Raw genomic sequence first — 13,251 nt, 5'->3', positions numbered from 1 at the left:
CGGGAGGTCGTTTTATATGGGGACCATACCAAAACATGGACCGATACTCACAATTTTTGGCACACGTATTTGTGGTCCTACAATACCTCTAGATTTCCAATTTCAGGTAAATTGAATAAAAACTGCGGTTTCTATAAGCCCAAGAAGTAAAATCGGGAGATAGGTCTATATGGGGGTTATACCAAAATATGGACCGATACTCACAATTTTTGGCACACGTATTTGTGGTCCTACAATACCTCTAGATTTCCAACTTCAGGTAAATTGAATAAAAACTGCGGTTTCTATAAGCCCAAGAAGTAAAATCGGGAGATCGGTCTATATGGGGGCTATACCAAAACATGGACCGATACTCACTATTTTTGGCACACCTCTTTATGGTCATAAAATACCTCTAGATTTCAAATTTCAGGCAAATTGGATAAAAACTACGGTTTCTCTAAGCCCAAGACCCCAAATCAGGAGGTCGGTTTATATGGGGACTATATCAAAACCTGGACCGATATAGCCCATCTTCGAACTTGACCTGCCTGCAGACAAAAGACGAGTTTGTGCAAAATTTCAGCACGATTGCTTCATTATTGAAGACTGTAGCGTGATTACAACAGACAGACAGACAGACGGACAGACGGACATCGTTATATCGTCTTAGAATTTCTCCCTGATCAAGAATATATATACTTTATATAGTCGGAAATCGATATTTCGATGTGTTACAAACGGAATGACAAACTTATTATACCCCCGTCACCATTCTATGGTGGTGGGTATAAAAAAGTGTTGTTCCACCAAGACAACGCACCGTGCCACAAGTCATTGAGAACGATGGCAAAAATTCATGAATTGGGCTTCGAATTGCTTCCCCACCCACAGTATTCTCCAGATCTGGCCCCAGCGACTTTTTCTTGTTCTCAGACCTCAAAAGGATGCTCGCAGGGAAAAACCGAAGGAGTACTACCAAAATGGTATCAACAAATTGGAAGGTCGTTATAATCGGTGTATCGCTCTCGAAGGGAACTATGTTGAATAATAAAAACGAATTTTTACAAAAAAATGTGTTTTTCTTTGTTAGACCGGGGACTTATCAGCCAACCTTTTATTAATTTAATTTTAATTAAGTTTAAAATATTTTAAGAGCAACGTTAAAACTTTATCATTAACTTCTTTAATCTCAGGTTTATTGCCATCTCGGCTGTGCCACACATATTAAAAATAAAATTAATCCACATTAAGCTTTCTAAAGGTTCCTCCTATGCCCAGATCATCGTTAAAGTTCAATGGCTTGCCTATACGCAAACGTTCATCGGTGCCATATTTAAGATTTTCCCTAAGATACTCTCGATTATCATGCCATAGTTTCTCATTTGCTCCAGGGAATTGATCCACTGAACCATTTTCACCACCATATTCCTTGGGTAAATATTTTTTGGGTAGTTTATCCTCTATTTCATTAATATTCGATCCACATATAGTAATCTAAAATTGATTGAAGATTTTTAGTAAGCTTTTGGGGAGCCACTTGTGAGGGAAAACAATTTCTTACTTACTCTACATCGAATTTTTTCCGGTAAATGGGGAAGTACAAAATTCAGAAATTGTTGAACAAATTTCGGAACATTGATGAGCAAAATATGTTTCACACGTACTGGAAATGCCTTTTCATAAAATGTAGCAAATTGTTTGGCAACATTTAGAGAGACTTGCATTAAATGGCCAGTGGTTGCTTCGGTAAAATCGAGTACAATTATTACGCCATTGATAACGAAATAGGGATCATTCAGAAGATATAATTCAAACAGAGTTGCAGCATATCGAAACAATCCAACGGCATGATATTCTTCAGAGGAATAATTGTAACGAACCATAAAAATACGAGGTCCATTGTCATTTAAAGGTTCTACTAGGGCACTTATGCATCTGAAAGTAGATAAACAAGCTTTGAAATGAAATAGATCTTCAAGAAAAACCATTTCTTGGATGACAAGCAAGATTCAATGATTTTTCAGAGTCAAATAAACCTTAAGTTTATGACGAACATGACACTGATCACCACAACCGATTGGTTTTCACTATCCAAAAATTTAGACAAATACACGCAGAGAAGAAATATGATCACCTCAAACATGCTTCAAGAGCAAAATGTTATTTTTGGATGGTGACCATAAAACATTTTTGCCGCGAAAATGTTATATTCTCTGGAAAACTAAAAATTCTTTCCGATTTCAGATACATAACTTCCGAGACTATAACATTGATGCGACGTACATGTTACATTTTCGTCATTCAAAAATAACATTTTACTCTTGAAACATGTTTGAGGTTATCCTATTCCTCATATGTGTGTATTTGGAAAAATTTTTGATAATGAAAACGAATTGGTTTTGGTAACCATGTGTTATGTTTGTCATAAACTTAGCGCAGGCCAGGAGAAGTATGTCATTGGAGTTTGAACTTCCCTTGATATAGCGACAGGTCAAACCCAAGGAATATCAGATGCAGACACCGAATTTATTTGAATACAGTGAAACCTCTCAAATTTGAACACTCTGAAAACCGGACACCACTCAAAAGTGGACAATTGTCATGAGACATTTACTATATTATCACATTAATATTCACCTCTCAAACAGGACACATCCCAAGTGTGGACACAATTTAGGCGACCGTGGGTGTCCACATCTATATATATATTCTGGGTCGTGGTAAAATCCTGAGTCGATCTAAGCATGTCCTTCCATCCGTCCGTCTGTTGAAATCACGCTAAGTTCCCAACGAAACAAACTATCGAACTGAAACTTGGCATAAGTAGTTGTTATTAATGTAGGTCGGATGATATTGTAAATGGGCCATATTGGACCACTTTTACGTATAGCCCCCATATAAACCGACCCCCAGATTTGGCTTGCGGAGCCTTTTAGAGAAGCAAATTTCATCCGATTCGGTTGAAATTTGGTACGTGGTGTTAGTCTATGTTCTCTAACAATCATGCAAATTGATCCATATCGATCGACAATTCTACATAGCTCCCATATAAACCGATTCCCAGATTTGACCTCCGGAGCATCTTGGAGGCGCAAACTTCATCCGATCCGGTTGAAATTTGATACGTGGTGTTTACATGTAACATCCATGGCTTCTAACAAACATGCACAAATTGGTCCAAATCGATTCATAATTATAAATAGCCCCCATGTAAACCGATCCCCAGATTTTACCTCCGGAGCCTCTTGGAGGAGCAAAATTCATCCGATCTGGTTGAAATTCGGTACGTGGTGTTTGTATATGCCATCTAACATCCATGCAAAAATTGGTCCACATCGGTTCATAATTATATATAGCCCCCATATAAACCGATCCCCAGATTTGAACTCCGGAGCCTCTTGGAGGAGCAAAATTCATCCGATCCGGTTGAAATTTGGTAATTGGTGTATGTGTATGGTCTCTAACAACCATGCAAAAATTGGTCCATATCGGACATAATTATATATATCCCCCATATAAACCGATCCCCAGATATGACCTCCGGAGCATCTTGGAGGAGCAAAATCCATCCGATCCGGTTGAAATTTGGTAAGTGGTGTTAATATATGGTCTCTAACAACCATGCAAAACTTGGTTCATATCGGTCCATAATTATATATAGCCGATTCCCAATCACTCAAAAATTGGTCCATATCGATTCAAAATCATGGTTGCCACTGGAGCCAAAAATAATCTACCAAGATTTTATTTCTATAGAAAATTTCGAAAAAAAATTTATTTCTATAGAAAATTTTGTCAAAATTTTATTTCTATAGAAAAATTTTGTCAAAATTTTATATGTATAGAATATTTTGTCAAAATTTTATTTCTATAGAAAAATTTTGTCAAAATTTTATATCTATAGAAAATTTTATTTCTACAGAAAATTTTCTCAAAATTTTATTTCTATAGAAAATTTTGTCAACATTTTATTTCTAGAGCAAATTTTGTCAAAATTTCATTTCTATAGAAAATGTTGTCAAAATTTTATTTCAATAGAAAATTTTTTCAAAACTTTATTTCTATAGAAAATTTTGTCAAAATTTTATTTCTATAGAAAATTTTGTCAAAATTTTATTTCTATAGAAGTGAATTATTTAATCGGCTTTTTTTGTTTAATATATACCACGTATGGACTAACTTACAATTTAGAAGACGGTGTTAAGATGTTATAAGATACCTTGTTATCGGCAAGTGTTACCGCAACCCAAGTAATTCGATTGTGGACGGCAGTCTTTAGTAGAAGTTTCTTCGCAATCCATGGTGTAGGGTACATAAGATTCGGCCTGGCCGAACTTACGACCGTAGGTTAGGTTAGGTGGCAGCCCGATGTATCAGGCTCACTTAGACTATTCAGTCCATTGTGATACCACATTGGTGAACTTCTTTCACTCTTATCACTGAGTGCTGTCCGATTCCATGTTAAGCTCAATGACAAGCGACCTCTTTTTTATAGCCGAGCCCGAACGGCGTTCCAAATTGCAGGGAAACTACTTAGAGAAGCTTTGAAACCATCAGAAATGTCACCAGCATTACTGAGGTGGGATAATCCACCGCTGAAATACTTTTTGGTGTTCGGTCGAAGCAGGAATCGAATCCACGACCTTGTGTATGCAAGGCGGACATGCTAACCATTGCACCACGGTGGCTCCCTACGACCGTATATACTTATTGTTTAAATGATCAATTCATTTTTTAAACGGCCATCAATGAATTTTTTAATTGATGCTATCATTTCTGTGATTGAAGACATTTCAATTAAAAAATTAACTGGATCGTGATTGAAACAAAAAAATTTTTGCGTGTACAGGAAAAACTCAGTTTTTAAATAAATGCTAAAATTATATTATGCTTATAGCAAAAAAAAAACTATATTATTCTCTTTAGTTCAAAAAATTTTTGAGGCATACGCACAAAAAAAAATATTTTTCAATCCAAATCCAATTAATTTTTTATTTGAAATGTCTTCAATGACAGATATGATAGTATCAATTAAAAAATTAATTGAAAGTAACTTAAAATTGTAATTGATCCAATTAAAAAATTAATTAATTTTTATGATTGATTTTTGTTTCAATTAAACAATTTGTTCAATTTGTTGTTTTTTAATTGAATATTTTTTGAAACTCAATTAAGACTTTAATTGGAAAAATTTTCGAGAATTTTTTTTTCTGTGTACTTGAACCACACAAATGTATGGGTTTACATTTCGATGACCATACAAATAACTGCAATGCTTATTAAAGCGGAAGATTTTTTTAACTACGACGTAGTTCATATGGTAACGAATTGGCACCAATGAATTTTTTCTTTACTTTTCATTTCATTCATTTTTGTTTTTCTTTTTTTTTTGTTTTTTTTTTTTTTTTGAGAAGGTAGAATTTCGTAAATGGTAGCTCAAAAAGCTTAGTAAATTCTGTTTATTTTATCAACGCATTATGAAAATCTCTAAAAAAAATGCATACAATTTAGTTCAATTTTGGCACGTGGTAGTTCATTCTTCCCAGTTCACTTTTTTCTGTAGACATTTTAATGTACAATTGATTATTTATTTTCACTGCAAATGTTTCAATAAAGGTATTGGTTTTAGTCAAGCTCGAGGTCATAAATGAAAAAACTCTAGATGCTTTTTATTTGAGTTGTATTTTATTGAAGCCAATATTTCGATTTGTCAATCTTCATCAGGGCCAGTTAATTAAATAAAACAAGAGTGTATTGCACTTTACTGTTTTATGGCAATCAGTAATGTAAGTTATTTTAGATGTATAGAATTTTAAATACTTTAGAAAAAAAAAAAAAAATTCAGAAAATTTTTAATTTCAACATCCGCGGTTATTTTATTTTCATTTTAGGCACAATTTCATATAACGACAATCGAAAAGTAAACATCCTTAACCCACTGTGTGCACACTTCTCTTGGCCTGACCCATATATGCATGGTATATGGAAGATTTATTTATATACCACTTTCTTTTGGAAAAAGAAAATTTACATATTTATTTTATGTACATCCTGTTTTTTTACCCAATATGATGAATTTTCCGAAAATGCCCATCATCAGCATCGCTTGTAGCAAATAATTCCGGATATTTGGTTTTATAGGCGTAAAACATATCGATTTTCTTTTTAGCCTTTTCCATGCTGTATTTGGAACCTCTTAGAAATGTCACCAAAAACTCATCATCGGTACGTGCTCGCAGATGAGGCTGATGGCTGATCCATGTCTTGAATATTTCCAAATCTTCTGGTATCCTATCGGGAACTTCACCCAATTCTTCCTGGGCAATTTTTTGTAATTCTTTGGGAAGAGGTTTTATTGTAGTCATGACTTGCCGTTTCACTGGTTTACCAATGACTGAGTGTTTTTCTAAACAAGTTTCCCCATACCAGTAGTTTGTTTTACATTAACTTAGAATATTCAATGATCTAATACAATTGGTTCAATTGCACAGTAGTTTCGAAAGGCAAATTTGAAGTCGATTTCACTAAAACGGTGACCTAAACATTAATTACAAAAATTTGTTCACAGACAGACGGACTTAGTTGGATAGACTTAAGGGCCGGCCCTGAGCAATATTGCCAAAGACACCATGTATTTATCTAGTCTCCTTCCGGGTGTTGTAGACATATGCACTAACTTATAATACCCTGTTCCACAGAGTGGTTCAGGGTATACAAATTAAAAAAAAGTCCATAATTGTACACCAAAACCTTTGGGCTCACAAACCACATATTGAGACGTTTGAACCAATAGCTCTCCTATCAAGATTTTCGGCTTTAGAGTTGCGATCACGGAAGCCAATCGAACCCAAAATAATATACCAAATTTTGAGAAAATTTTACCAAAAAACTATCAAACAAAAAAATCTTTTTTTGTCAAAATTCTATTTCTATAGAAAATGTTGTAAAAATTTTGTTTCTATAGAAAATTTTGTCAAATTTTATTTCTTTAAAAAATGTTGTCAAAATTTTATTTCTATAGAAAATTTTTATCAAAGTTTTATTTATATAGTAAATTTTGTCAAAATTTTATTTCTATAGAAAATTTTGTCAAAAATTTATTTCTATAGAAAATTTTTCAAAATTTTATTTCTATAGAAAATTTTGTCAAAATTGTATTTCTATAGAAAATTTTTATCAATATTTTATTTTTATAAAAAATGTTGTCAAAATTTTATTTCTAGAGAAAGATTTTATCAATATTTTATTTCTATAGTAATTTTTTATCAAAATTCTATTTCTATAGAAAATTTTGTAAAAATTTCATTTCTATAGAAAATTGTGTCAAAATGTTATTTCTATAGAAAATTTTGTCAAGATTTTATTTCTATAGAAAATTTTGTCAAAACTTTATTTCTATAGATAATTTTGTCAAAATTGTATTTCTGTAGAAAATTTTGTCAAAATTGTATTTCTATAGAGAATTTTGTCAAAATTTTATTTTTATAGAAAATTTTGTCAAAATTTTTTATTTCTAGAGAATTTTGTCAAAATTTTATTTTTATAGAAAATTTTGTCAAAATTTTATTTTTATCGAAAATTTTGTCAAAATTTTATTTCTATTGAAAATTTTGTCAAAATTTTATTTCTATAGAAAATTTTGTCAAGATTTTATTTCTATAGACATTTTTTATCAAAATTTTATTTCTATAGAATATTTTGTGAAAATGTTATTTCTATAGAAAATTTTGTCAAAATTTTATTACTATAAAAAATTTTGTCAAAATTTTATTTCTATATCAAAATTTTATTTCTATAATTTTGTCAAAATTTTATTTCTATAGACATTTTTATCAAATTTTTACTTCTATAGAAAATTTTTATCAAAATTTTATTTCTACAGAAAATTTTTATCAAAGTTTCACACGTACTGGCAAGGCATTTACATAAAATGTGACAAATTGTTTGGCTGCATTTAGAGAGACTGGCATTATATGGCCAGTTGTTGCTTCGGCAAAATCCAATACAATTATTACTCCGTTGATACCTGAATATGGATCATTCATGATATACAATTCATATAATGTGGTTGAATATCGAAACAATTCATTAACGTTAAATTCTTCAGGCGAATAATTAAGTATTTCTATAGAAAATTTTGTCAAAATTGTATTTCTATAGAGAATATTGGCAAAATTTTATTTCTATAGAAAATTTTGTCAAAACTTTATTTCTATAGAAAAGTTTGTCAAAATTGTATTTCTATAGCAAATTTTGTCAAAATTTTATTTGTATAGAATATTTTTATCAAAATTTTATTTCTATAGAAAATTTTGTCAAAAATTTATTTCTATAGAAAATTTTGTCGAAATTTTATTTCTATAGAAAATTTTGTCAAAATTGTATTTCTATAGAAAATTTTTATCAATATTTTATTTTTATAAAAAATGTTGTCAAAATTTTATTTCTAGAGAAAGATTTTATCAATATTTTATTTCTATAGTAATTTTTTATCAAAATTCTATTTCTATAGAAAATTTTGTAAAAATTTTATTTCTATAGAAAATTGTGTCAAAATGTTATTTCTATAGAAAATTTTGTCAAGATTTTATTTCTATAGAAAATTTTGTCAAAATTTTATTTCTATAGAAAATTTTGTCAAAATTGTAGTTCTACAGATTTTTTTTAATTTTATTTCTATAGAAAATTTTGTCAAAATTTTATTTCTACAGATAAATTTTATCAATGTTTTATTTCTATAACAAATTTTGTCAAAATTTTATTTCTATAGAAAATTTTGTCAAAATTTTATTTCTATAGAAAATTTTGTCAAAATTTTATTTCTATAGAAAATTTTGTCAATATTTTATTTCTATAAACATTTTTTATCAAAATTTTATTTCTATAGAAAATTTTTACCAAAATTTTATTTCTATAGAAAATTTTTATCAAAGTTTTATTTCTATAGTAAATTTTGTCAAAATTTTATTTCTATACCAAATTTTGTCAAAACTTTATTTCTATAGAAAATCTTGTCAAAATTGTATTTATATAGAAAATTTTGTCAAAATTTTATTTCTATAGAATATTTTGTAAAAATGTTATTTCTATAGAAAATTTTGTCTAAATTTTATTTCTATAAAAAATTTTGTCAAAATTTTATTTCTATAGAAAATTTTGTAAAAATTTTATATTATAGAAAATCATGTCAAAATTTTATCTCTATATAAAATTTTGTAAAAATTTTATTTCTGTAGAAAAGTTTGTCAAAATTTTATTTCTTTAGAAAATTTTGTCAAAATTTTATTTCTATAGAAAATTTTGTCAAAATTTTATTTCTATAGAAAATTTTGTCAAGATTTTATTTCTATAGACATTTTTCATCAAAATTTTATTTCTATAAAAAATTTTGTCAAGATTTTATTTCTATATACATTTTTTATCCAAATTTTGTTTCTATAGAAAATTTTTATCAAAATTTTATTTCTATAGAATACTTTGTGAAAATGTTATTTCTATAGAAAATTTTATCAAAATTTTATTTCGTTTTGTTTGTTATTGTTGGCTTCTCTTCAATCGTTATTGTTATTTTTGATCTCAGCTTAAAGCCATGCATTGACTAAACTACATGTGTAGCTTAACCAAAAGAGGAAAAGTATGCTTGTCAAATTTATTTGGGCAAAGCCCTATCTTCATTCGGAAGGTTCCATTCGGAAGGTTACCATATACGCCGATCAAATGCAATGGAGAGAATTTATGAAAACCTTGAAGTCGACATAATTTTTTCATCTATCTAGAGTAATTGCAACAGAGTGACCGACGGTCATCGCTAGATCGTCTTCAAAAAATCATAATAATAAGCAAAACAATTCAAATATATTTCTTAAAAAATAAAATAAAATAGTAGCATATTTGTTTAATTGATTTAATTAATATGCAAATATTCTAATAACTCTATTAAATATACACCGTAATTGCTTTACCTTTCAGTTATTTCTATTTTAGATCGAAGCACTTAGTCTACGTTAAGTTTCCTGAAGGTTCCTCCCATGCCCAAATCATCGTTAAAATTGAAAGGTTTGCCTATACGCAAACTTTCATCAGAACCGTATTTAAGATTCTCCTTAAGATACTCTCGATTATCATTCCATAGCTTCTCATTGACCCTAGGGAATTGATCCACTGAACCATTTTCACCACCATATTCCTTGGGTAAATATTTTTTGGGTAGCTTATCGCCAAATTCATCAATATTCGATCCACATATTGTTACCTAAAATTGATTAACAAAAAATTTTAGGATATCATCAAATGACACTAAAAATAAAATCACTTACTCTACTTCGAATTTTTTCCGGTAAATGGGGAAGTAACAAATTAAGAAATTGTTGAACAAATTTCGGAACATTGATGAGCAAAATGTGTTTCACACGTACTGGCAAGGCATCTACATAAAATGTGACAAATTGTTTGGTTGCATTTAGAGAAACTGGCATTATATGGCCAGTTGTTGCTTCGGCAAAATCCAATACAATTATTACTCCGTTGATACCTGAATATGGATCATTCATGATATACAATTCATATAATGTGGTTGAATATCGAAACAATTCATCAACGTTAAATTCTTCAGGCGAATAATTAAGTCGAAACAGAAAAACACGGGGTCCAATGTCATTTGCAGGCTTTACGAGACCACTTAAGAAGCTGGAAAAAGATATAAAGACCTTGAAAAATGAAAAATATCTCCAAGGGAAAAATTTTGTTTGCACCAAAATTAAATGGAAGACAAACACAACTCAGTTGCTTCGAGGTCCTCTGTAAACCACATTTATGACATTAAAGAAAACTGTCACATATTTAGGTTTTTGGGGCTATAGTGCCTAAAAAAGTCGAGTAGTATGCTAATGGTCCCTGCTCGGACGAAAAAGACTGTTTTTCATATGTTTGGGTGTTAAAAATATATGTTTTGAACTCAATTTTTTTAACACAATATTTTTAAGTGCAAGCATATGATGTTCATAAACTAGCATAACATGTTTGGGACATATAACATATATGTTCTAACATATATGTTAGAACATATTATGTTTGGAACATAAAATGTTTGTAAATATAATATGCTTAGATGTAAACATATATTAATTTGGAAATATCCTATAAACATATATGTGTTTAGAAAGAGAGACCTAGAGAGTATGCTGCAAGTAAAATAATGGAAGTAACCAATTGGCGCCTTACAAATATATCCACACAAAGAAAATTTAATTTTTCATTTTTTTCTACCAGTGTATGCCCTAAGGTGAAACATAATATGTTTGAATAATACAAACAATATTTTATTTGGACCAATCCCGAAAATATATATGCTTGATGCAAAATGTGTTTGGGGTATATGTTACAGAAGCAATTTTTTTGAGGGTGTAGCAAAATGAGCCCCAATGCCCAAGTGTGAAAGCGAAACACAATCACATAAAGGAAATTGGAAGTAATTGGCATTATTTTTATAACGCAAACGAATAAAATGAAGTTATTTTCCAAAAAACATAATAATTTGGAGTTTTTGTTTTCCATATAATTTTTAGGGGTCATAGTGCCTGAAAAAGTCGGGCAGTATGCTCTATGTATGATCGGCCCTAGGAAAATGAGCCCCAATGCCCAAATGAAGCAGGGCCCAAAAGGCGAAAGCGAAGAAAAATCCCATAAAGGAAATTGGGGCGCATTTTCATTTGAAGTATTTGGGTTTATTTTTATAACGCAAACGGGCCCCAAAACTAAAATGAAGTTATTCCCCAAAAAACATAAAAATTTGGTGTGGTTGTTTTCCATATAATTTTTAGGGGTTATAGTGCCTGAAAATGTCGGGCAGTATGCTAATGGGACCTAGAAAACTGAACCCCAAAGCCCAAATGAAGCAGGGCCCGATCAGCCGATCCGCATGATGTCGGTATTCACCTTGAAGTGTAACCACACAACAATTGTTCCAATTCGATTCATAATTAAAGGCCCTATGAAATAGGTCTCCTTGAAATAAATCGCCAAAAATAAAAATGAAATATGTCCCCAATTTAGTCTTAGTCAGAGAAAAATAATAACGATTTTTGGGGAATTATTATGAAATAATTGGGGATTTATTTCATTTATAATTTGGGAAGCTTTTTTTCATTATGAAATATCTCCCCATAATGATACATCTCCCCATTAATGATAGTAAAAAAGCATAAGATAAATTATATTTGACTTCATTATTTATTTACCCAGGGTTATCAAGGAATGTATTGCGACTCTGGGACTGAACCATGGCAAATGGACTAATGATAGATCCAATCCATTCGATACACTATTTTTTTATTTAGGTTTTTTAGGAGATATTTCATGTTTTGGAAATAATTACAAAAATGACTTTGAAGATTTATTTCTTAATGAAAAATTCCCCAATTTTTTAGCCGTTCCACCTAAGAAATCACATGAAAATTATGAATGTTGGTCCAAAATCAAATGTAGTAATGCCTTTAAGTGCCACCCTTGTTAGTAGATTTTTGTATACAATCCGTGGTGGTGGGTAAATACAATTGCGCCAGTCCGAACTTCCGGCCCAATATATACACTTTGTTTTCTATTTTATGAACGAATGTTGTCAAAGACTTGAGGAAGCTTACCTTTAGAAGAAAGAGAAAAATATTTGTGTATACCAACATCCTTCACTTACCCTGTTTTATGAAGTTTACGAAAATTTTCCTCATCAGCATCGGTTGCAACAAATAATTCCGGATATTTCGTTTTATACGCGTAAAACATATCGATTTTCTGTTTGGCTTTTTCTATGCTGTATTTGGAGCCTCTTAGAAATTTCACCAAAAACTCATCATCGGTACGTGCTCGCAGATGGGGTTGCTGACTGATCCATGTTTTGAGTATTTCCAAATCATCTGATATCCTATCGGGAACTTCACCCAATTCTTTATAAGCAATTTTTTCTAATTCTTTGGGAAGAGGTTTTATAGCAGCCATAACTATTCTTTGAGCTTGTTCACCAATGACTGAATATTTCTCTAAGCTAATTTTCCATTATTAGTTACTCTTAATTAGGAGGGTTTCTACACTTTAAACTTTGAATATTAAATTATGGAATTCTAATAATGATATAATTAGTTCAATTACACGATGATTTAACTATGAATTGAAAATATGATATTATTAGCATATATCAGCAGGCCATTTTCCACGTTTGTTTAGAATATTTATTCCTTTTTGATACACTACGAATGAGCTTCTATCTTAGAAATGAGA

The 13,251-nt window shown here is 30.5% G+C and overlaps 2 protein-coding genes across 2 annotated transcripts; both read right to left on the bottom strand.

The window, feature by feature from the left end:
* Positions 1-1,056: 1,056 nt before the first annotated feature.
* LOC142240581 (clavesin-2-like) lies at positions 1,057-6,383 on the bottom strand. The gene is made up of 3 exons (XM_075312272.1): positions 6,046-6,383; positions 1,548-1,917; positions 1,057-1,476 (listed from the first exon to the last, which is right to left on the bottom strand). The coding sequence occupies exons 1-3, from the start codon at positions 6,345-6,347 to the stop codon at positions 1,219-1,221; spliced, it is 930 nt and encodes a 309-aa protein (XP_075168387.1). The 5' UTR covers positions 6,348-6,383; the 3' UTR covers positions 1,057-1,218.
* A 3,489-nt stretch (positions 6,384-9,872) lies between these two features.
* LOC142237521 (alpha-tocopherol transfer protein-like) lies at positions 9,873-13,007 on the bottom strand. The gene is made up of 3 exons (XM_075308879.1): positions 12,671-13,007; positions 10,299-10,668; positions 9,873-10,234 (listed from the first exon to the last, which is right to left on the bottom strand). The coding sequence occupies exons 1-3, from the start codon at positions 12,970-12,972 to the stop codon at positions 9,977-9,979; spliced, it is 930 nt and encodes a 309-aa protein (XP_075164994.1). The 5' UTR covers positions 12,973-13,007; the 3' UTR covers positions 9,873-9,976.
* Between the last annotated feature and the right edge of the window lie 244 nt (positions 13,008-13,251).

The sequence above is a fragment of the Haematobia irritans genome, chromosome 5 (genome assembly GCF_050003625.1).
Source record: "Haematobia irritans isolate KBUSLIRL chromosome 5, ASM5000362v1, whole genome shotgun sequence".
Lineage (NCBI taxonomy): Eukaryota > Metazoa > Arthropoda > Insecta > Diptera > Muscidae > Haematobia > Haematobia irritans.
The sequence above is the reverse complement of the archived record's forward strand: the minus strand, read 5'-3'. Positions and strand labels throughout refer to the sequence as shown.

What these genes read in the sequence shown, in the direction of transcription:
- LOC142237521 (XM_075308879.1), bottom strand. Translation starts at nt 12,972, where the DNA reads ATGGCTGCTATAAAACCTCTTCCCAAAGAATTAGAAAAAATTGCTTAT. An exon ending in CGTAAACTTCATAAAACAGG is followed by an intron (nt 10,669 to 12,670) that starts GTAAGTGAAGGA and finishes ATCTTTTTCCAG; the next exon opens with CTTCTTAAGTGGTCTCGTAA. An exon ending in CGGAAAAAATTCGAAGTAGA is followed by an intron (nt 10,235 to 10,298) that starts GTAAGTGATTTT and finishes AATCAATTTTAG; the next exon opens with GTAACAATATGTGGATCGAA.
- LOC142240581 (XM_075312272.1), bottom strand. Translation starts at nt 6,347, where the DNA reads ATGACTACAATAAAACCTCTTCCCAAAGAATTACAAAAAATTGCCCAG. An exon ending in CGGAAAATTCATCATATTGG is followed by an intron (nt 1,918 to 6,045) that starts GTAAAAAAACAG and finishes ATCTACTTTCAG; the next exon opens with ATGCATAAGTGCCCTAGTAG. An exon ending in CGGAAAAAATTCGATGTAGA is followed by an intron (nt 1,477 to 1,547) that starts GTAAGTAAGAAA and finishes AATCAATTTTAG; the next exon opens with ATTACTATATGTGGATCGAA.